A 24155-nucleotide genomic window follows, 5' to 3' on the forward strand; every position below is an offset into this window, starting at 1 on the left:
TCTACAGCTGTAGCTTTAGAAGCACATCAGGTGAGGGACTTTTCCTTGAATGATCCAGTTCTTCTAGAAACCTTATGTATCATACTGCAATTGTTTTTACTTCAACATAGGGCTTAAACTGGGCTTTTATAGATGGCTCAGTAGAGTTATTAAACTGATACTTAATACACATATGTATAATCGTGAATGAAGTTTGATCCCAATAAAAGTATGAAAGGCTGTCAAACATGTAGATAAACTGTACGTAATAATAATTTAGACATATGTACACTCTATTATGTGCATGAAAAACATTTTATAGGCTCTCTTTAAATGCCACTGTGCAAAACATCTTTACCATCATAATAATGTCACCATATAGAGAGCATTTTGAGAAATGATTAAACGTGCTAACCTTTAGCAGAAATAGCTTACACTGCAATGAAGAGAATGTACAGCGATGTACAGTGAGATATATTATACCCATACATAATATTCCCTCTAATTAATTCACTCCATTTTCCATCCATCTTTCCTTTTATTTTGTAAGTCAAATAATAGCAACATCTAATCAAAACATGCCTTGCATGCATATGAAATGGTACTTGTACCTATATGTGATTTTTTTGTCTCTCCATTTTTGACCAGTGAGAGCATAGCGCTTATTTCTCCTCCGCTGAGGGTGATCAGGAACCCCACACCGAGGTTTCTTCATCCACCTAATCAATGAGCAGACACAAACAAAAAATTACTTTCACTCACAACATTTTGCTTTACTTAAAAAAGGCTGGAAGATTGTAATAGCAAATATAGTACTGCGCAAAAGTCTTAGGCACATGCAAAAAAATGCTGTAGAGCAAAGATGCCTTCAAAAATAATGAAATTAAATGTTTCTACATAAAAAAATACTATAAAGAGCAGTAAACAGTAATAAATGACACAAATTCAATATTTGGTGTGACGATCCTTCGCTTTAAATAAAAATAGTATCTCAGGTACACTTTGTGCAGTTTTATAAGGAAATGAGCTGTAAGTGTTATTGAGCATCTTGCAGAAGCAGCCACAGTTCTTCTGGAGACTTTAACTGTCACACTTGCTTCTTATTTTTGCAGCAAAACCCAGCAGCCTTCATTATGTTTTTTTGTCTGAAAAGTGTCTCTTATGTAATCTGCTGCTTTCTTTACTGACATACAAACACTTTTTTGTAACATTTAATTTTGTGCTGGAAAACTAATGTTTGGAATCTAAACTGTTTTTGTACTGATTCAGTAATGTAGAAGTCTTAAAATAAAATCTATAACAAAGTGTGTACTAAACAAAAAAAAAGGGTGCATAAGACTTTTGCACAGTACTGTACATTTGACATTACACAAAGGGATGTAGATCGCATGAAGATCTGTCGGTTCATGGATATACAGTGTTATTGTAAACTGGGATATTTTGATGCTGTCACTCTCCCCCTCTCATGTGATTTGTTGACATCGGAGTGGCAGGATGCTGACGTCCCAGAGTGCCCTCACTGGCCCCTAACAGATTATGTAATCACCTGCTTCTCAGATTTTTCTTGTTTAGAAGTGTGGATGTCAATGATTTTTCAATAGCACCATCTAGACCATCACCTTTAAACACAAGCACATGCCCTTAAACCCAAAACAATTTGTGGATAGAAAATAGAAATAAACAGAAAGAAATAGATCGTTTTTTCTTTGACCTGCACTTTTTCTCACTACACACATGTAACGCAACTCTGAATACGGCCCTTAATGACTATAATATAATGTATATATTTCCACTATCTGGTGTCACCTTGTAGTCTAAAGGCGTTTTTCCTTTCCACTGTCACTTCTGGAATCAAAATCTACATCCGGATTAATTATACATCACATAATTTTGTAATGGAATCGAAATCTACATCCGGATTACTTATACATTAATTAGATAATTTAGTAATTTTGTACTTATGAAGTAGGTCACTAGCTTATATTGGGCAGTGGTGGCTGAAAGGTTAAGGCTCTGGGTTACTGATTGGAAGGTTGGGGCACTGTCAAGCTGCTGCTGTTGGGCACTTGAGCAAGGCCCTTAACCACATCTGCTCCAGGGGTGCTGTATCAGGGGCGCTCTGATACACGAAAACTGCATTTCATTGGCTCTGTACTTGTACTCTGCACATTGACAATAAGGTAGAATCTTAATATATATAAAGCTAGGGACACACTCTCACACACACACACACACACATGTATGTATGTGGTTAAAGCCCAGCTGAAATAAATCCTGTAAAACTAGAAATCTTAGGCTTTGAAAATATGTATATAGTTGAAATATAATTTCTTCATGGTAACTGTTTTATTTTTGACAGGCCATGGACAAGTGATAGCCATGCCAGATATTTTCTACCTGCCAGTATGAAAACATGCATGTATGCAAAACGTGAGAATTCTGACTTTTCACAAACGCAAAAGGACAGAGATAAGCAGAGCCAAGAGTGATTTACGGCCTGCCAGTGTGAAACTGCCTTAAAAATACTTGTGCATGTTTATCTGTGTAAGTACTCACTCTATGGTTGTTTGGTCAAGTACTCCAGTCACCGGGATGCCATAGAACCGCTGCATTGCAGCAACTGCTGACTGCATGGCTTTCTCCGAACGCAAGTCTGACGTCCGGATGTCATGTGGGAGTAAGTAGCCATAGTTCTTCAACCACGTCTGAGCAGAGATACACAGAGAGGGGATACATGAGAAAAATTAGCCACATCCAATGCAAGCAATACTGCAAATGTATCACGAAAGACATGAAGGCATGAACAACGACCCTTGATGTCATACTTAATGGGAGTGACTTCAAGTGAATGGGCAAAGATGATTATATAAAATGAACATTACACACAATGATTAAAACTTCCTAGAAGTTTCTATCAGAATATGAGAATATCCTAAAAACATGCCTAAGTATTATACAAACAATGCCAATACATTGTCAGCGCTGAGAAAAGAGAATGTTAAAAAAAAGTTTCTGCCAGGATATTTTTAATTTTAGTACAAAAAATTCTGGAGTTAATATTTCTTATACCTATTGTACAATGTCTCTTATGTTAGGTTTTATTAATGCTTCACATAAGCAGCATATTCTGGTCAACATATTGTGGTCCGCTTATGCTCAAACCTAAGTATATTTTTTATCATAAGACGGAATGTCTTCAATCAATATAGATATAGTTAATATAGAAGTCTCCTGCCTTCTAGCCTCCACTATCTCAAATTCACTCAGCTCAGCTTTCATCTCTCTCCATGGACAAGAGCAAAGTGAAAGGCAAAGCCTCCATTTTCTTAGTGTCTTGCATGGCTTTACGATATGCTCGTAGCTGAGGATACATTTTTTCACATGAATATTTCAGTGGTGGGATTTCAGCTACTTGTGTACCATTTTGATAGGGGATTGAAAGCTACCCTGTATCAAGCTAGCACACACTCAGAATTCCTGTCCAGGTGATACTATGGTCTGTTGCACTACCATACCACTTTCACTCTGAATCTAAGGGCAAGAGATGTTGCTCCTTTGACCACATCTGTACTGTGAAAGCACTTGACAACAATGCAAATGCTAAGCCTGGCTTAAATAAACCCTATAAATCTAGGAATCTTAGGCTTTGACAAGAACAACCTACAGAGTCTGGCAAGTGTAGTCAAAAGAGAATCAAAATAGAATAATTCTTTCATGTACAATACTCAGTCACCATCTTTATTCTGTGTTACTAACACTTGACGTATACACTCACCGTCCCCTTAATTAGAAACCCCTGTACACCTGCACGTTCATTTAGTTATCTAATCAGTTAATCACGTGGCAGCAGCGCAATCCAAAAAATCCTGTAGATACAGGTCAAGAGCTTCAGTTAATGTTCACATCAAACATCAGAATGAAGAAAAAGTGTTATCTGTGTGACTTTGATAATGGTATGGATGTTGGTACCAGAGGGGCTGGTTTGCGTATTTCATAAACTGCTGATCAACTGGAAATCTCACACACAAAAGTCTCTAGAGTTTAACAGAATGGTGTGAAAAGACACTGAGTGAGCAACAGTTCTGTGGGTGGAAACGCCTCGTTGATGAGAGAGACCAAAGAAAAATGGCCAGATTGGTTCGAGCTGCCAGGACGGATACAGTAACTCAAATAATCACTCTTTACAACCATGGTGAACAGAAAATCATCTCAGCATGCAGAGAACATTGAACCTCGAGGTGGATGGGCTACAACAGCAGAAGACCAGACTGGGTTCTACTCCTGTCAGTCAGGAAGAGGAATCTGAGGCAATCATGGGCACAGGCTCACCCAAACTGGACAGTTGAAAATTAAAAAAATAAAACCACCTTTTATTTTTCCATTCTTCAACTATCCAGCCTCAGATTCTTGTTCTTGGCTGACAGGAGTGGAACCTGATGTGGTCTTCTGCTGTTGTAGCCCAACTACCTCAAGGTTTGATGTGTTGTGTGTTCTGAGATGCTTTTCTGCTCACCACGGTTGTAAAGAGTGCTTATTTGAGTTACTATAGACTTCCTGTCAGCTCAAACCAGTCTGGTCATTCTCCTCTGATCTCTCTCATTAGCAAGGTGTTTCAGCCTGCAGACCCTCCGCAAACAGAATGGTTTTTGTTTGTATAAATGTTTATAAATGGCGAATTTATAAATGTATTTATTTTTTTATGATATGATGAACCTGTAGTACATTCTGTTATTATTAAACCTCAGTTTGTAGAAATTTTTTATTTAGTTAGTTTTATACAGTAACACAGAAAACAGAGAATGATACAAATCAATCGATGCAGTTTGGTAAGGCACATATATGCTAAACTATCCCATTCAAATGGAAGGGAAATCCATAAATGAGCCCTGTCACAGAACATAGCATGCCATATTTCCTTTTCTACATTTTCTAAATACTACATTTTGATTAACATTTCTTTGTCACCTCGATATAATACCTGCTGCTCAAAGTAAAGAGAATAAGAATGCAAATTAAAATGCAAACAGAGGTAAATCACCTCACACAAAGAAGACAGAGGGAAAAGGGAAATGGATCAAGACAAGCCAGGAAAAAAGAAAGCAGAGATGTGGACAAAGAGAGTGAGCAGGAGAAAGATGGGAGCAGAGAGTGTACAGTAGATGGAGGATGGGGGATGGGAACTGTAAGTGCATCAACACTGGAGGAGAGAAGCACAGACAAAGAAAGAAAGAACAGCTCCCTTCTGTTTTGTTGTAGTGTAGAGTATATAAAACAAACATCAGTCCAGCTAATTTTTTTCCTTTACAGAAAGAAAGCATTATTATCATAATTTATTTATCCATGTCTATCAATATGCTACTTATTTAATGAGCATTGTTAACAAAGACAGCTATTGTATTACTATACCTGTGTAATATTTGCTTACATATATACATACACACTGTATATGCAACAATATAAAGACAACAAATCAATAATTAAATAATAATACACAACGATAACGAACAAGCAAAAACACACATGATGAGTTTATGATCGAATTAGGTGGCATCTATTTTCCTCAGCAGGTTACAATGAAAACATTCAGAACAAGTAGTTTTTAAAGGTTTGTTGACAATTTTAACACTTTCCCAGTATCCACTGTTCTCTTCTAACACCTTACTCACACAGGCACACACAACCAGATATAGATTTGCAAGACAAAAATCAATAAAGCATTATGTTACACGGTGAGTAGCATGCTGCCTTTGTGTGGTTTGAAAGAGAAATTTTACATTGAAAAATGCTCATGTTATGAAGCTTATAATAAATCATTTTACCCATGAGCATAGTTTGCAGAAATGGGGTAAAATTCTCCTAAAATCCTGTACTTATGAATCTATGTTATGCTGTAATATGATCAATATATTTTAGACCAATATTTATATTATTCACCTTGTTTTTTTATACTTTGATTTGATGCACAAACTGGCATTGAATCTTGATTTATACAAATTGCTAACAATTGCTACCAACAATCTTTAGGTTTAGGTGCATTTTACCTAACATTTTCATCAGCATATGTCACCTTGATGCTATGACTGAGTGGAGGACCACATGTTGGTTTTCTTTCAGAACTTCGGAACTAGTGAAGGCCCTACATCAAAGTCTTCACAAGGGTTAATAACATGTCCTGATTCACCTCGCCAGATAATAACAGACAGCACTCATAAAAAGTGCCAATACCATAACTTACTGAGAAGAAGAATCACTTGAAGTGTTGATACTACTCCATGTTCGGAAAGTGAATCATTAAAGTGCTGATACTGTTCTTTATTGAGGATGAGAATCACACACAGTTCTGCCATTGTTCTAAACTGACAATAAATATTGCACAGAATTCTGCATTATTCTGCACTGTCTGATTTTATACTGTTCATTATTGAGTATAAGAATCACCCAACATTGCGATGCTGCTCTGCATTAAAAGTGAGAATCACTTAAACTGGCATTTAATGAAAGAAGGCATCTCTTGACCTGTTCCTTCCACATAGTGCTTGAGAGCCTTACTGGACACAGGGCCGGTCTGGGCACATTCGCATCTGCAAGAGCAGATAGGTCGATGCGTTTATTAATAAATCACAATGTCAATATATTTGGCAGGACTGCTGGGTTCAGCACTCCAGTCTCCAAAGCAGACAGTGCGTACTGGCCAATAACACATGCAGTTCCCTCGTCTGGCCATAGTGATGGCCAGCAAAAAGAGGTCTTACAGTTTTTTCTGAATAATTCAACACAAACAGTGATTCTTGAAGCACTATCTCTAAAAACCATTAACACGTGTAGCCAATGCATTTACCAAGTGTGCCAAACTGAATGCACATTCTCTGCTTTACACTCTTCTAGCAAACTTGTAAACAAATGGTCTCTACATTCCTCCGTACACTATTTCTCCAAATGCCTTTCAAAATTGACACATGCGAAAACACTTTTAGATAAAGAGTTCACTTACAAATCAGAGCTTGAACAATATAAATAGGCCAGATAATAACAGATTATCTGGTTCGGACAACAATGGAGACCAATATTGGACAGAGAGTAAGAGGGGTAGGAACCAGAGGAGGAGGAGGAGAAGGAAGAGGTGAAGTAGGATGGGGATAAGGAGAGGACGGGGAAGAGGAAGAGGGTTCAGGAACACAATAACTGATGAAATCAGAGTGACTTTAGTTGACCATGTTGTCATCCATGGGATGAACATGAGGGAGGCTGGGCAATGGGTTCAACCAAATATGAGCCACTATACTGTTGCAGGTATCATCCGGATAGTTCGAAATGAGAACCGGTAAGTAAGTGTAAGTGCTGTAGTTTTACTGGTACAGTAATATGTACTGTACTTTCATAATGAGAAGGATCTATCACTAAAACCCTTCAAATGTTTTTACAGACCTGCAAGAAAACCAGCATCTGGTGGAAGAGGTTGACTGTTCCCCCCAGAGCAGCAGACCCACATTGTAAATATGGTCATTGTAAATAAGTGCATCAGACTCAGAGAACTGCAGGACCACATAATGGCAGATAACACCTCATTCCAACACGTCAACAGAGTGAGTCTCTCTGCACTCTCATCTCGTCTACTGAAATGCAATAGAATTAGGATGAAGCAGCTGAGCTAAGTACAGCTAAGATGCATCTGATGTGAGAGTTTCCTTCTTTGTAGAGAGAAAACGTGTGCTGGACCAACACCTCAGTCTGCACATGGGCAACGTGTGGTCACTAGCGATTTCATAGTTACATTCATAATTAGGACGGGTCTGTCTTCTGTCAAAAAGGCTCACATGGAACACCAGTTGAGCCTCATGCCATTGATCAGTCTGCAAATGAGTCAAATGACATTTCTCGTTATTGACTTTAGCCCTAGCGCTTCCACATGCAAAAACACAACATTAGTTTGCCTCAACTCCAGCAGCCAGTTGTCCAGATAAAAGAGTATGCACAGACCTTGGAGTTGCAGAAGCTCTAAGGCGAATCTCACACACTTTGTGAACATCCTGGGTGCCAAAGCTAACTCAAAGGGAAATGTACATCACTCTACTAATGTGAAAGCAGGGACATTGCATGTATTCCACAGAAACTGAAATGTGGAAATGCATGTTTCAGATCTATGGTTACAACCAATCATGTATGTTGAGCACTAATGTTATATCTGATATGCACTGCAGATGAAATAGCATTTATATTAAGAAGACATTAAGTCTCTTGAATCCAGAATAGGGTGGATTCCTCCTGTTTTTTTCATTTGATCAGAAATCGTTCTTAAAAAGAACCTGGCCCGGTTCTCTAATGACAGTTTCTGTTTCTGTCTCTGTAGTACGGACAGCACTTTAGTCAATATAGCCAATTTGTTGGATAATTACATGTCATAATGAAACAGACACATACTTAGTCGGTTCAGTTTGTGAGCTGTCACACACTCCATCACAGTAAAAGCATTTATATAGTTTGTAAGGCAGCAGAAACAGTTGTAAATGCTTTAAACATGTGAAACCTTTGCACTAAGCAAACTCGACAAATTAGTCAGCTATTCATTTCCCCACTGATATAAGAGCAGACAGTAATCAGTAAAGTGTCATTTAACAAGGGATGAGAGAGACGCTGATCCATGATGCTGTTGAACAGTATGATCACTAATTTTGCATCGTGAACTTATAATTATTTAATAACGTGTCATTAATGTTGCATTGTTTTTCCATAAGTAGATTGTCATTTGCTTGTCAGGTCAGGATAAAAGGAGATCTGGTTAAGATAATTTCAACTGAGATTTTGAAGACTTAATATATTTTGTAATGTAAATATAATGATAATTTAGAATTGTAATTTGCCCTTTATATATAAAATAAAGAACACTATTAACCATGGAATGACCTTCTGAACAGCCTGTCAGTCTGGAGGCGGTGAATAAAGGCTGCTATAAAGATTTGTATATCTCATTTACATTTAATTAAAACTAAACTATACATTGCAGTTGCTTTTTGTGTGTTGGTGTCTTTCACAGTGGAGTCAGAATGGAATCTTTAAATGCTTTAAATACTCTATTTTTTTCTTCTCTTTTGGTGTTTTTTTATATATGTATATTTGGACAATGACAGAGTTTTTGTGATTTTGCCTCTATACACCACCACAATGGATTTGAAATAAAACAATCAAGATGTGATCAAAGTGTAGACTTTCTGCTAGAGGAGAGACAGACTGACAAAAAAGGATCCCAAAGGCCTCTGTTCATTTTAAGAAGCCTCCAGAGCAAGTGCACCCTACTAGGTTCATTATATAGAACATTAGTTGATGATTTTAAATCGTTACCTTGGATCAAGTAGTGCTGCAGTGGAGAAGGGTGGGTTTTTTCAAGTAAAGTATGTTTATTGTCCTCATTATTTCGAAATCCCTCGTTGTCAAGGAACGATAGTGGCACTTAGCCTGCGTTCACTGCAGTCACTGTTCGCTGGCTGTTGCCGTGAGCTGCTAGTAATGAACTTCTCGTGCTGAGTCTTATGTTTAAGATGGTTTATCAGATTACTTCTTTTGTAGGAAGATGCTGTAGTACCTCTATGTTTTCACAGAACACAGCTTACAGTCTGCTTTGCTTTGATTGTCATAATCACAAAATACACTAAAATACACTAATGTGTATGAGTAAATGAGCATCCTATTAGACAGATACCCGATGCCAGTATCAGGATTCATGCATCCCTAATCAGGGATCATTATCAATCTGCCCATCCCTATAATGTAAACATGGATAAAGAAACAAGAAAAATTAATATACTATCAATGTTATTTTCAATATAAAACCTCATTATTTTAAATGAGGTTAAGTTCTTTTTTAATGTTTTCATTATACAGAGGACCAAGTTGTTGCGCTGCAATCAGGAGAATTGGAATAACAGCTTAGCTTGCTAACCTAGTCTACGGCTGTGGTCTGATTAACTAATTTTGTAGTCAAGTACTTGAACAACAACAACAAAAAAAGAGTAATTGATAGATAATGAACAGTAAGAATGTGCATTTATTTTTTTTGCTTTACTTTACAGTATCCAATACACTTTGTGGCAGCGGGGGCATGGTCAAGCTTCAGCTGTGGAAGGAGAGGAGGCGGGTTGAAGCGGCAAGTAATGCATGATGATTCTTACCTATGTCTTGTTACCTCCAGTCTACTTATTTGTGTTTCTTTGTGCTTTCAGGGATGGCCAAAACCAGATAGAGAGTGAGTGATCGAACTGGCAGAGCATGCAACACAAATACACACACACACAACTTGAACCTGAACGGAGCGAAAGCCATGAGTTTTTGAGGGACCCTTTTCAGTTGTTTGTTTTTTGATTAAGTTTTTGAAAGTGCGCTGAAAAGCACAGTGTAAATAAACCTGAGCCCGGAGCTCTGCTAGAATTCCAACTGCCTTACGAGTTTTCCACCGCACCCTTACACACCAGGCTCTACGCCATTTAAAGCAAGCATAAAAAATGGAATAAATTGACTATTTTGGCCATTAATCTACATATAATCCCCCATATTGACAAAGCAAAAATAGTTTTTTACAAACTACCTGTATATGCTAATATCTATTTACACCAATTACAGCTTTCAATCTTCTTGGGTAAGTCTCCACAAGCTTTGCACACCTGAATTTGGGCAATTTCTCCAATTCTTCTTGTCATACCTTTTCAAGTTCATCAGATTGGATGAGGAGCATCTGTGAACTTCCGTCTCTCTACAGATTTTCTATGGGGGCCACTCTAAGTCTGAGCCACTCCCAGTCATTCACAGGCTTGGCTGTATGCTTGGGGTTCTTGTCATGTTGAAAGATGAACCTTTACCCCAGTCTCTGCTGGAGTTGATTTTCTTTAAGAGCCTCTCTGTATTTGGCTCCATTCACCCATCATTCTGACCAGATGGTATTACCAGTTGACTAGTAATGTCTGGTGAAACAGTGCTTGGAGTTTAGCCCAAAATGTTAATATTTTTTGTCTCATCAGACCAGAGAATCAGGTCCTCATGCTCTCAGAGGATATTCCTTTAGGAGTCTTTATGTGCCTGCCTTATGCCTTTTACTTAGGAGTGGCTTAAGTCTATAACCTATAACCTTGGAGTATTTCTGAGATTATCCATCTGGCAGGTTCTTCTGGACTTCTGGAAGCTCTGTTAGAGTGGCCACTGGGTTCTTGGTCACCTCCCTGACAAAGTCCTTTCTAGTCTGGTTAAGTCTAGCCTCAAGGAGTCCTGGTGGTTCCAGACATTTCCATTTCACAATGATGGAGCCTACTGTGCTACTGGGAACATTCGAAACTTTAGAAATGGTGTTATACCCTTTCCCAGCTCTGAGTTTCATGACACCATTTGATTGTGGAGGTCTATGAGAGTTCCTCGGACTTCCTGGCTTGGATGCATTCTGAATTGTCTATGTACCTTTCTAAATCATATCTCATCAGTTGAATTTGTCACAGGTTCACTCCAGTCAAATTCTAGATACTAGATCTAGATACTATATCTAGATCTCACGATAACCAAATCAAACAGTGTCTGAGCTCAAATTGGAGTGCCATAGCCAAGGACCTGAATTAGTGCTTTTTTATAATTAATTCAGTTAATTTGAATGAATGTTTTTACATTTTCCAAATGTTCTAATCAAGATTGTACATGTTTTATATATACACTATTATTTTTATTTGTTATATACTCTTACGTAAAGCGCCTTGAGAGGCCTTTTTAAAGGCGCTATATAAAATATAGTTTATTATTATTATTATTATTATTATTATTATTATTATTATTATATGTGCATATTTAAATTTTTAATTAAAACATCCATAAATACTATTTAAATGCTTAAACCAATACAAAGGAAACATACAGCCTTCTTAACCTGATAAACACCTCCTACAGCCTGAGCTACTCCCAAACACTGTATGTTTGGTTTAAAAAAAAAAAGCCAAGATAAACAGGCAGCACTTCACCGAGGACTGAGCTCCTAGCAAAGAAAGGTTCAAATATCACTTCAGAGATATGCAATTGGTACAGGTTTGATACTCAGATGAACAAGTTTATGTAAAATATAAATCTGCATTACATCCTAAGTGGTAATTTGATGTCACTCCATAACTGGGGAAGGAACTTGGATTTGAAAAGAATAGGGATTTGCCCATTCAGCCACAAAAGCATTAGTGAGGTCAGGTACTGATGTCAAACCTCTGCAAACCATGTCTTCACGAACCTCACTGTGTGCACAGGGGTATTGTCATGCTGGAACAGAGTTGGGCCCCTTAGTACCAGTGAAGTGAAATCTTAATGCTACAACATACAAAGACATCCTAGACATTTGTGTGCTTCAAACTTTGTGGCAGCAGTTTGGGGAAGGCTCATATATGGTCTTATGATCAGGTGTCCACGTACCTTTGGCTATATATCTGTAACACATTATCTGGCCTATCCAAATTTATTGCATAAATGGCAACACTATTCACATAGCATGGTATGTGAATTCTGCCCCTGACATTTCTATTTCAGTTCATCATTGGTCTCAACTAGAGGTGTGTGTGGGTTTTTCAATCCTACTCATACAGTTTTTATTTTTGTTTGTACCTTCCCATGATAATTTTGAAGGAATTTAGTTCATTCTATATCCCGAAATATAAATATATAATCATCATCATCATCATCATCATTAAGTGCTTTATCCTGGTCAGGGTCAAGGTGGATCCTGCACCTATCTCAGGAATATCAGGCGCAATGTGGGAGAATTCACCCTGGGTGGGATGCCAGTTCATTGTAGGGCAAGTAAATATATATTAAAAACATAGCGGAAATATAAATTTAAATCTTAATTTAAACCCAGCGCTCAAGAAGTGTCCCAAATCCATCCTGAAACTTTGTCTCAGCTGTCCCAAACTGAAAATTGACCATCCAAAATATTCAATTCCTTTTCTTTAAAAGTGTTAGATTTATTTCTTGGTTTAATTTCTTGTACTGCTATAACAACATAAACAATCAGCTGCTTTTGGATAATTGTATTATAATCCAATAATAATTTGTATTATCCTGACTATATACTCCATATAATTATGAATATATAAGCATGAGCATTGGTAAGAACATTACAATTACACAGACAGCAATAAGTATACCGTATTACCTAAAAAAAAAAAAAGAAAGAAAGAAAAAGAAGAATTCCGAACACCCAACGCAGCTACACACAAAAGAGGGACTAGACAGAAAGTAAAAACAGTCTAGGCTTCAGATTACTTTAATATGCTACAATAAAAGCACTCCAATTTAGATATCAAATGTCACTAGGATTGCTTTCTTTCATCTCAGAAATATTGCTAAAATAAGAAATATATTGTCACTACACGATGCAGAAAAATTAGTTCATGCTTTTGTTACCTCTAGGTTGGATTATTGTAATGCCTTACTGTCTGGATGTTCCAGTAGATGCATAAACAAGCTCCAGTTAGTCCAGAATGCAGCAGCAAGAATCCTTACTAGAATCAGAAGATATGACCACATTGCCCCTATCTTATCCACACTGCATTGGCTCCCAATCACATTTCGTATTGATTATAAAATACTACTATTGACCTATAAAGCACTAAATGGTCTTGCGCCACAGTACCTGAGTGAACTTTTGGTCTTTTATGATCTGCCACGCCTACTCAGATCAAAAGGTGCAGGCTATTTGTTGGTAACTCGAATAGTGAGTGCTACAGCTGGGGGTAGAGCTTTCTCTTACAAAGCCCCACAGTTATGGAACAGCCTTCCACTTAGTGTTCGGGGCGCAGACACAGTCTCAGTGTTTAAGTCTAGTCTGAAAACATATTTGTTTAGTCAAGCCTTTAGTGAATAGTTTTCTTAGGTACAGGGGCAGGTCTGGAGGATTCACAGGCATAGAGTGTTTCGGTGAACTGGAATGTTTCATGCATTCACTCAGGTTTGTCGACAGTGGAGTGGCTGGCTACCTTATGTCCCAGGGTGCCCTCATGTCTGTGTTAGCTTCTGGCTCTCCCTTTTAGTTATGCTGTCATAGCTAGTCCTGCCGTTGTCCCTGCTTGCACTCTGCACGCAAAGTACATTGTCCTTAACCATTAGAGGACAAAAGCTTACCTAACAATCTCTCCCTCTCTCTCCATCTCTCTCTCCCCCTCACTCTCTCGAGCTACACCTGCTACTTCTGAGATGCCAGTGATCCTGACCCCTTCTGCTCCTCCTGGCTGCCTGACCCATCCTGATGCCCTACTTCTGGTTGGAGTTCTCATCGGTTGAGTTTGCTCGCTGTTGCTGGAGACGGTCTGAAGAACCATTTGGTTTGCTGGGGACAGTCCCACCTGGGGGCTGTGGAGATGGCATGGGGATCACATATTGGGAGCTGTACTGTAATGGCTTGGGACTGCGATTGCTGTAGAGGCTTTGGGGCTGCGGTTGCCACGAACACCTTTGTACTCAGGACTCCATCAGTGGACAGTGGATAGATTTTAACCAGCCGGACCTCTTGCAAATACTGTGATGAATTTATTGGTTGCACAATTGCACTATTTGTCGATATAGTACACAATAATAGAAGGGAATGATTTATAATCGCACTATCCTTTGCACCCAGATGAGAATGGGTTCCCTTTTGACCCTGGTTCCTCTCAAGGATTCTTCCTCATATCATCTCGGGGAGTTTTTCCTTGCCATCGTCGCCTCTGGCTTGCTTGTTAGGGATAAATTCACATATTTACAATATATTTTTTGTGAATCCATTTATTTCTGTAAAGCTGCTTTGTGACAATGTCCATTGTTAAAAGCACTATACAAATAAAATTGAATTGAATTTAGCCCTCACAATTGATACTTTTTTGAAATGACCATTTTATGGGGCAACTTATAATATAATACGCAACTAATATGCAACAAATGATACGAATATGCATTACTAGCCTACTCCTGGAAGAATTAAGTGGCAGAAGAGCTGAAAGAACATTTTCTATCAACAGCTAAGTTCACAGACAGTTAGCTTCTAACCACTTCTAACTTGGCTACCTAATCTAACCACTGTCACTCAACACATACTGATGTGATTAACCAGAGTAGTTTACTTTTAAAAAGGAACACAGCTTAACATCAACAATGTATGTCAAATGTATGTCATGTATGTCAACAATGTCACAATTCTTACGTCCTCATTATTTTTCTATTCGACTGCTGGCACACTGACATCTGCTCTGGGTCTTATTAAAAATCATTGCATCGCTGATAGTAACTGGGTGGCACAGTTTTTCTGCTCAGCTTACCTTTGCCATGGGAATTGAACGAGAGCATGACATTTGAATCTCCACTGCTGACTGACATGGTGATCCACCAGCCACAGCTTAGAAGTAGTCACTTTTTTGTGGCAAGCAAAAAATTCCCACCTTCCTTACCACAATCTAACATTCATTCACCTGTTACTTTATATATTTTACAGGTATTAAGTGTAAAGGCACATAAAGTGTCCTAAAACAGATTTTACATTGTCCCTATCTTATTTTTTACCATCCTCTGGGACGACAGGATGATAATAGTCTGGAGCCTCCTCGGCCTGGGGAAAGATTCCCAGGGTTCTCCAAACACTAGTGACAACAGTAGTAGAAACTAGGTTTACATTTGCCCTTTCAGGCCACAGGTAGGCCACTGCAGTACTGCACAGCATGCTGATTAGCATGGGAAGAGTCAGTAATGGATGTGGTACTGTACAGTGTGTACAGTAGGCCCCTAGGTCAGTTGTGGGCCACTGTGACTTGTTCCAGAGGGCTGTTCAGCTCTACTAGGGAAGCCATACAAAAGGGTCTGTCTGGTTGAATTTCCCAGGTCTGCTACATCATCACAGGGTGCAAGCAAAGCTCTCCTAGGCTTGTGCGCTTCCTCAACAGTGAGAAAGCTGCCCCTTTGCACTGACCCAGTGGGTAAGTCACTCTCCATGAGGCCAATCTTCGTGACCCCTCTTGTGGAAATACTATGTAAGATGGAAAACATTCTTAAGTTTCCTCTCACCCTGGCGGTTTATGTACCTGTATATTACTATATTGTTGAAGTGGCTCAGGATGTGACAATGTCACAAAGACAGTGAAAAAGGCCCAGCCAAGCTACCATAAATTTTGACAAGCTGATGTGCCCTTCTTTGTCTCTTTTCTGAGAAAAAAATGTGCTCCAAGAGAATTGGCGCTCCTGTCGTTCTCGATGGGGCAAGGATATGCTCTTGTCTGTGGAATACGGGGTCTGTTGTAGGCTGAACCTACTTCAGAGCTCTCTTTAATTTTAACCACACTTAAAATTTACTTTATCCACTAGTGGCTGTTAACAAGCATGTCAGCAAGCAGTGGAGCTGCCCATATTGATCTACCTAACCCTGACAGGGTGGCTAGCATTCCCCATGCATCTAGAATCCCTGTGATGCATCATATGGTCTATTCGAGTCAGGATTATGGCCATCAGGGCTGTTTATCTACACCCTCTGACATCGGCTTGAAATGCGTCATTGAAAAGGCAACCCCAAAAGCCAAAAACCCCAGCAGGCAAGAAGCATGGATCAGACTGATTGCTTGATGTGGGCCAGTCTAAAAGATGGGCTTATAATGCCTCAGACCACTGTCTACCGCGGTCCAGTGAAGCACTTCTCTTATAGAAACATGTAGAATCTTTTGCTCTGACCATGGACTATATCATTCCAGTTGTGTTTCTGCCCAGAGGAAAATAACTTAATTGGGACAGATGGCCTTTTGCTAGAGTTGGACTTTGGCCAGCCCTAAGCCTCAAAGGCTGGGGTAAACTCCAATAAAATTGGAGTTTATTTCACTGCAGTTTAATAATCAGAATCCCTGTCTCTATGCATTACGGTGAGCTAGCATTTCGGAGTAGCTAGCATTCTCACTAAACCTATCTCAAATTCTCCAAATATGGCAGTATCCTTATACTCTTTGCTCTCAGGGGCGAACAGCTTGCTTGCATGGGAATATCCTCTGTGCTAGAGAAAGCCAGAGGGGTATAATTTGAAATTGGAATGCCTGACCCTAGGAGGCAAATCTCAGAAAACATCTGTATTCCAGAGCAATTGGAACATGAAAGTATGTATTGCGCAGATCAACCACGAAGAACCAGTCCTGTGGTCACACTGCTACAAGTACTGTTTCTGAAATCTGACACCTTCAGCATGCATAATGGCAATTTTTTTTTTTGGAAACTTCCATCTTTTTTTTCTGAATCAGGCAGTATGTTCAGCAGAACCCCTTTCTCTGAACAGCAAGATTTACTTTTTCTATTGTGTCTTTGTCCAGGGGTGAGCACAATGCTTGGGACAGAGCTGCAAATTTGCCTCTCTATGTAGCACCTTGTCAGGTGAAACTACTAAGGAGGCAGGCTTATAGCCCAGCTGGCCAAAATGCATGCTGCTGCCAAGGTAGCAATTATCTTTATGGTGTTAATTTAATCTTTGCAATAGCAAAAGATTTTTAGCCAGAATTGCGCTAAAAATCTGGCACTGAGTGTTGTCTTTCCATGTCCAAAACAACATGGGCCACTACCATTTTAGATGGACTGTTATGGCTCTCTTCCAACGAGATGGCAGGTTTTCTTTTGGCTTTTTCGTTATTCCTGACCATTTGTGAATAACAGCCTTCCTGGGCGGTGGTGCATGGGTCATTTCAGACTCCAAACTGAGTTCTACATAAACCAGGCAAGTGTGCCATTTCAGCATTGGTATTACTGTGCATTCTCTGCATGAAACATCTGTTCCAACCACTGCATCTCTGAGATGATCAATGCCTAGGCATTTAATACAGTATTGCTGTCCATCTTTGGGCTCTATAGAGCCCAGACATTTACCACATATGCATGCATCCTGCATTTTTTTTTTATGTCCAGCAATCCAGCAAGTCACAGTTAAGAGCAATATTCTGAGTGTAACTTTCTTGGACTTACAGCTCTGGAGACAGGTACCCCAATATATTAAACGGTCTGGTCTTCCTGATTTTGAGGCTTAACAATGGATTACATCTTGTGATACACCTGCTGTATTTATTCTGGTGAAGTCTTCTCTTAATTGTTTACTTTGACACCCTCCGGGAGGGTGTTCTTGATGTGGCTAACTATTGTGAAGGGGTTTTTCTTCAACAGAAAAAGAAATTTTCTGTCAATCACAAATGTTTTCCATAGTCTTCTGGGCCTTTTGGTGTTCCTGAGCTCACTAGTATGTTCTTTCTTTTTAAGAATGTTGGGTACATTCTTAAAAAGAAAGAAAGCACTGGGGAGCTCAACAACATCGAAAGGCCTGGAAGACCACGGAAGACAACTAAAGTGGATGATCGCAGAATCCTTTCCTTGGTGAAGAAAAACCCTTTCACAACATCAACAGAAGTCAAGAATACTCTGGAAAAGGTAGGCGTATCATTGTCAAAATCTACAATCAAGAGACGCCTTCATGAATGTAAATACAGAGAGTTAATAACAAAATGCAAACCACTGGTAACATTCAAGAACAGGAAAGCCAGATTAGACTTTGCCAGAAAACATCTAAAAAAGCCTCCCATGTTCTGGAATAAGATTCTTTGGACTGATGAAACCAAGATTAACTTGTACCAGAATGATAGAAAGAGAAAAGTAAGGCGAAAGAAAGGAACAGCTCATGATCCAAAGTATACTACATCATGTGTCAAACATGGTGGAGGAAGTGTTATGGCATGGGCATGTATGGCTGCCAATGGAACGGGCTCACTGGTGTTTATTGATGATGTGACTGCTGACAGAAGTAGCAAGATGAATTCTGAGGTGTATAGGGCTATACTCTCTGCTCACATTCAGCCAAATGCTACAAAACTGATAGGACACCGCTTCACAGTGCAGGTGGATAATGACCCTAAACATACTGCGAAAGCAACTCAAGACTTTTTGAAGGCAAAGAAATGGAATATTCTTTAATGGCCAAGTCAGTCGCCTGATCTCAACCCAATAGAGCAAGCTTTTCACTTACTGAAGACAAGACTGAAGGCAGAAAGACCCACAAACAAGCAGCAACTGAAGGTGGCTGCAGTGAAGGCCTGGCAAAGCATCTCCAAGGAGGAAACTCAGAATTTAAGTTTTGAGAACATTATGGTTATATTTATAATTATGTCACTTTGTCCAAATACCTTTGAGCCCCTGAAAATGGAGCTACTTTGTTGAAAATGGCTGTAATTCCTAAATGGTAAATGCCATATTTTTGTGGAACCTCTTAAAATAAAGCCGAAAGTCTACACTTCGATCACATCTTGATTGTTTTATTTCAAAGCCATTGTGGTGGTGAATAAAGGCAAAATCACAAAAACTCTGTCATTGGTCAAATACTTCCGGACCTGACTGCATCTTCACTGAACTTGAGCTCAGATGTGCCTACAACCTGATCTGCATCGGTGAGTGTGACGAGTGGAAAATGGACATTAGCACCACCTCTGGCCATTATGTGTACTGTGTAATGCTGTATGGGTGCTCTAATGCCCTCTCTGTCTTCCAGGTGCTAATCAATGTCATTTTGTGTGACATGCTAAAAATTTAGCACCACCTGTACAGATTATATTATTATCTATCCACCTTCCTTAGAAAGTCATGTGCACTGTGGGAAACATGTGCTGGCCAAACTCCTGGTTGCATTACTGGGATATATTATCAGCAAGGAGGGAGTAATCATAGACAAAAAAGTCACTGCCATAAAGGAAAGGCCAGTTCATCACACCATCAAGGATTTCTGGGCTTCGTCAACTTTTATTGACAGCTCATCTGCGGGTTCAGCTCCATTGCCGTTCCACTCACCTACCTCCTCAGAAAAGACCCATGTAAGCTCTTGTGGATCAAATCTGCTGACCAAGCCTCTCAAATCATTTCATCATTAAAGTGGGATGTGTCAGAATCTCTCAGAGACTAGGGGAGAAACCCAAACTCCACTCTCACAAACACAACTCCATTTCCCAGCAGCACCACAGACTACAAATCACATCATATGATTCAGCCACATGCTCAACTTCACTGGACTTCTGACTACACACACTTTTATCCAGTCACACTTATGCTATAAATAACTCAGACGTTCAAACACTCCTTGCAAAGTCTCGCTCTTAGCCTGTTATGGTGACGATTCCAAGTCTTTTGCTCTCGTGTGTGCATTTCTGGGTACAACTCTGTTAACTTTGCCCTATTTAAGTCTGTTTGATGATCACCCAATCCTTGCCTGTTTTTTGACTCTGCTTTCTGGAATTGTGTTTTGGATTATCTCCTTCAGTTATTGAAAAAAGCTGCACTTGCCTCCAGCCTACAGTGCATCTGTGACACATATTCTAATCACCACACCTAACAAAAAGCATCAACATCTTTATTTCCCATCTGCTTATGAGCTTTATTCTGCCTCAGCTGGGCAGCAGATAGTAGTTTCATGATTGGTCAGATGTTCTGAATGTTAATCACACAGCTTATCTCATCTGATTTCAAGGTGAATGAATGTCCACAACTGGTATACCTGAAGCTAAAAGGTTAATCACACCTAAGTAAGATTTAGCTGCAATGAATGGGATTTTATTTGTACTATTTCAAATTGACTTCCCTTTTAGCAAATTTGAGTTGGACATGCAAGATTTAAAGTATGCATGCAAGCAATTTGCACTATTCATTTAAGACAGTTGCTAGTGATGCCAGGGCTATATGCAAAAAATAAATGGCATCAAATGTTGTACTGTAAGTGCTTTTCCAACACAGCAGCATATTAAAATTACATGCTGTATCATTTTGTCACTTATAGTAAAATGTTTTCTCACATCCACTGATGTGGCAGTGTGGTACCAAACCTACGAAGGCATGGCATGTATAAAGAAATCTTCTATTGTAAACAATTCATCATGAAAAACAAATAATAAAATGGAGCTTGTCATGACTTTTCATGACGTACAGTTAATGTCAGTAGCATTTTGTCTGACCTCTGTTCTGGCTTTTTAGCTTCGGACACATTTAGCTTCAATAAAATGACAAATTTTGTGTTTGATACACTACTCATTGTGTTTTGAGGATCTCAGGCCTGATAAATATTAAGACAACACAGTCAACTAATGTCAATGTAGATTAACTTTCAGAAATCAATCCACTTTTAATTCATTCATTTAATTCAGGCATGCCAGATTTGGGTCATTCCCATATTTTCACACACATTTTTGTGTCTGTGTGTATATATATATATATTTCACACACACACACACACACACATACATATTTTTATATTTTTATAAGATAGATAGATAGATATTTTAATAATAATGATTTAATGTAATTTATAATTTTCCCTAACAGCACATACGAATAGGTGAAGATCCAAGACAAAAATAAAATAAAATAAAATGAAATAAAATAAAAGGAAGTTTAATTGATTTGTAGGTAATCAGGCAAGCCAGATTTGGGTCATTCGCATAATATTTTTTACACACACACACACACACACACACACACACACACACACATATAATTATTTCATGTAATTTATAATTTTCCCTAACAAGCACATATGAATAGGTGAAGATCCAGGACAAAAATAAAATAAAATAAAAGGATGTTATTAAAACAGCGTTATGACGTCGCATATTCTGTAATTTATAAATAACCGGGGAAACAACAACAAAAACAAAAACAACAACAACAACAACAAAAACAACAGATAGCTAGTGCTCACTCAGTTTCTGAAATGCCACACTAAAACCATTTGCCCCCAAATACCGATCCAAATACATCCAAATACTTATTCATTTTCATCCAATAAACTATTTGTGCAATTGCAGCTATAATTACAGATATAATTGCAGATAATTGCAGATATAATTGCAGATATAATTGCAGATTGCCGGTGTGCAGCTGAAGCTGATCTGAACGCGTTGTGTCCTACAGCTGTAGGGTTTGGGATGTAGCAGCTCCATGGCAGCCACGGCATCACCATAAATAATGGAGGATGCTATATTTGGAAGCATTAAGGACAAAATAATAGGTACAGCTTTGATTTCACATAAAGGAAAAACCCACCAGAGGCAGTTTCCCGAATTGACTACAGAATATACACAGTAAACATGATGAGCAGGTCGTATGCTGATGGCCTGCACCTTTATTCTCTGTATGTTAATTCAGCATGATATGGAGAAAATTAAATATTTCTGTCTAGAATACGGAAGTAGACTAGCTAGACTACATCATGGATGAGCAGAATGATCGCAACAACCTAAAGAGTGTGTACAGGATGGTGGATTGTGCAGTGAAATTGTCCCTGGAGGAGCCTGGCACTCCTGTGTACCGTAAATGCAGCGTCTGGCGGTGGCGCGTCCTGCTGGTGTTTACGGTACATTCTACACAACATTACCTGGCTCGGCTATAAGCACCACACAAGCCCACCTGCACAGCCTGTGGTGTGTGTGCTGTGTGATAAGAGATGTGTGGTGTGTGTGTTAAGAGATAGTTCCACCATTTCCCATGTGTTTAAAGAAGAATTTAGTTCTGTTCTTTTCAAAACATCTCATCAAAGATGTGCATAACAGACTACAAGGACTGTATTCTGTATTCGTCTACATGTCAAGCTATCCGTGTAAAAGTGTTAGATTTTTATTTATTTATCTGTTTGCCCTCTTTTTTTCTCCCTCTTTCTATTTGTTATGATGTCCGGGATGCGCTAAGAGGAGGCGATGCTCGGCCTGGACCCCGAGAGCGCAGTGTGTTGATTCTGACCTACCTCCACCACAAAGCTCCTCTCCTCTGCACACACAGCCACGAGCCACAGCACGAGCCACAACACGAGCCACAACACGGCGTGAAAGGAGCAGCTTTTCCACCATAAACCCGGGAGCCCTGGCCTTGTCCCCTTCGCTCCCACCCCCGCCATGACTGTCCCCCCAGCGAGCGGCCCCCAAATCCTCCAGCAGTCGAGCTCCGGTCTCTTTTTATTCAAGATGTCAAAAAATACAACTAGCTTTTCTATCCTGTTTATTTCCAGCCACCAACCCGACCGTCAAACTCGGTGAAATCATTGCGCAGGCGCGGACTCGTACAAAGGGCGCGCGTAGAGCGGGGCGCGTGAGCTCGCGCTGTCAAAACAGACAGAGGCACGCGGGAGTGTGCGTCATTTTAATCATCAGTAACATGTAGTTAAATAGTGATCTACATAACTGAAATTATTAATGAAATGTAGTTAAGGAGAAATAGTTAGTCAGTTTGACTGTGTGTGTGTGTGTGTGTGTGTGTGTGTGTGTGTGTGCAGAACATATTGCATTTTTATGTAATATTTTGAACAATATAAATTCAAAATTCGAACACTTTCTGAATGTTAACCATAATGCAGTATACATTTTACATTGTTTTTTTTTTCCATCAGACACTAAAGGTTTTAGGGATCATATTTCTGCATTACTATATCTGCATTGTATTTCTGAGATGATTATAGCAGATATGATCATGAAAATGTTTGTGTTTTCATACTGTTTAAAAGCTTTGTTAAAGTCAAATTTCTAAATTCTACATTTATTTCCACAGTTGGCTTTATTTAACCAAAGATTTTAAAGGTTTTTCTCTTGGCCCTTAAGTTACTGTCCACCCTGTTCTGTCTGCCTACTGTTTCTTTAAATGAAGATACTGTATGTCTTGCATAATTACATCATTTCCTGGAGCTCACATCATCTTTTTGGTGGGAAAACAACTGTGGAAGGTCATCACCTAAGAAGTTGCCTTTTTAATGTCTACTTTTCCTCATTGTATCCTATTAGTCTGATATGGTCATCCATGACATATCCACCCTGGTAGAGGAAATACCACAAAAAACAATTTCCACCCTGTTAGAAAAAAAAAAAAAAAAAGATTTCATAATTTAAAAATTGTCATAGTAAAAAGCATAGAATTCTTTGTCTGAGTTCACTTTTAAGCTAGCCTGGTCTTGCTCACACACTGTGTAATGGCTAACACTTTGTCAGAATGTCCACCCCGTTATGGTCCACCCTGTTAGCACCAAACACAGGGTAGACATCTAAACAGTCTATCTATGTATTATGTTTTTTTTTTTTTTTTTTTTTTTTTTTAGCTTTTACAGTTGGGGTCATAAGTTTACATATGCCTTGCAGACTCTGCAAAATGTTAATAATATAAAAAAAAATGACAGG

The 24155-nt window shown here is 39.0% G+C and overlaps 1 protein-coding gene across 1 annotated transcript in view; it reads right to left on the minus strand.

Annotated features, from left to right (window-relative positions):
* Window positions 1–23078, minus strand: part of mmp24 (matrix metallopeptidase 24) — a 46180-nt gene extending 23102 nt beyond the window's left edge. Inside the window, exons 1-3 of the mRNA XM_026935885.3 lie at window positions 22739–23078; window positions 2536–2684; window positions 591–698 (exon numbers count right to left, since the gene is read on the minus strand). Coding sequence (XP_026791686.3) covers window positions 591–698; window positions 2536–2684; window positions 22739–22888 — 407 coding nt within the window. The 5' untranslated portion in view covers window positions 22889–23078. The remainder of the gene's footprint in view (window positions 1–590; window positions 699–2535; window positions 2685–22738) is intronic.
* Between the last annotated feature and the right edge of the window lie 1077 nt (window positions 23079–24155).

Source organism: Pangasianodon hypophthalmus, chromosome 2, assembly GCF_027358585.1.
Source record: "Pangasianodon hypophthalmus isolate fPanHyp1 chromosome 2, fPanHyp1.pri, whole genome shotgun sequence".
Lineage (NCBI taxonomy): Eukaryota > Metazoa > Chordata > Actinopteri > Siluriformes > Pangasiidae > Pangasianodon > Pangasianodon hypophthalmus.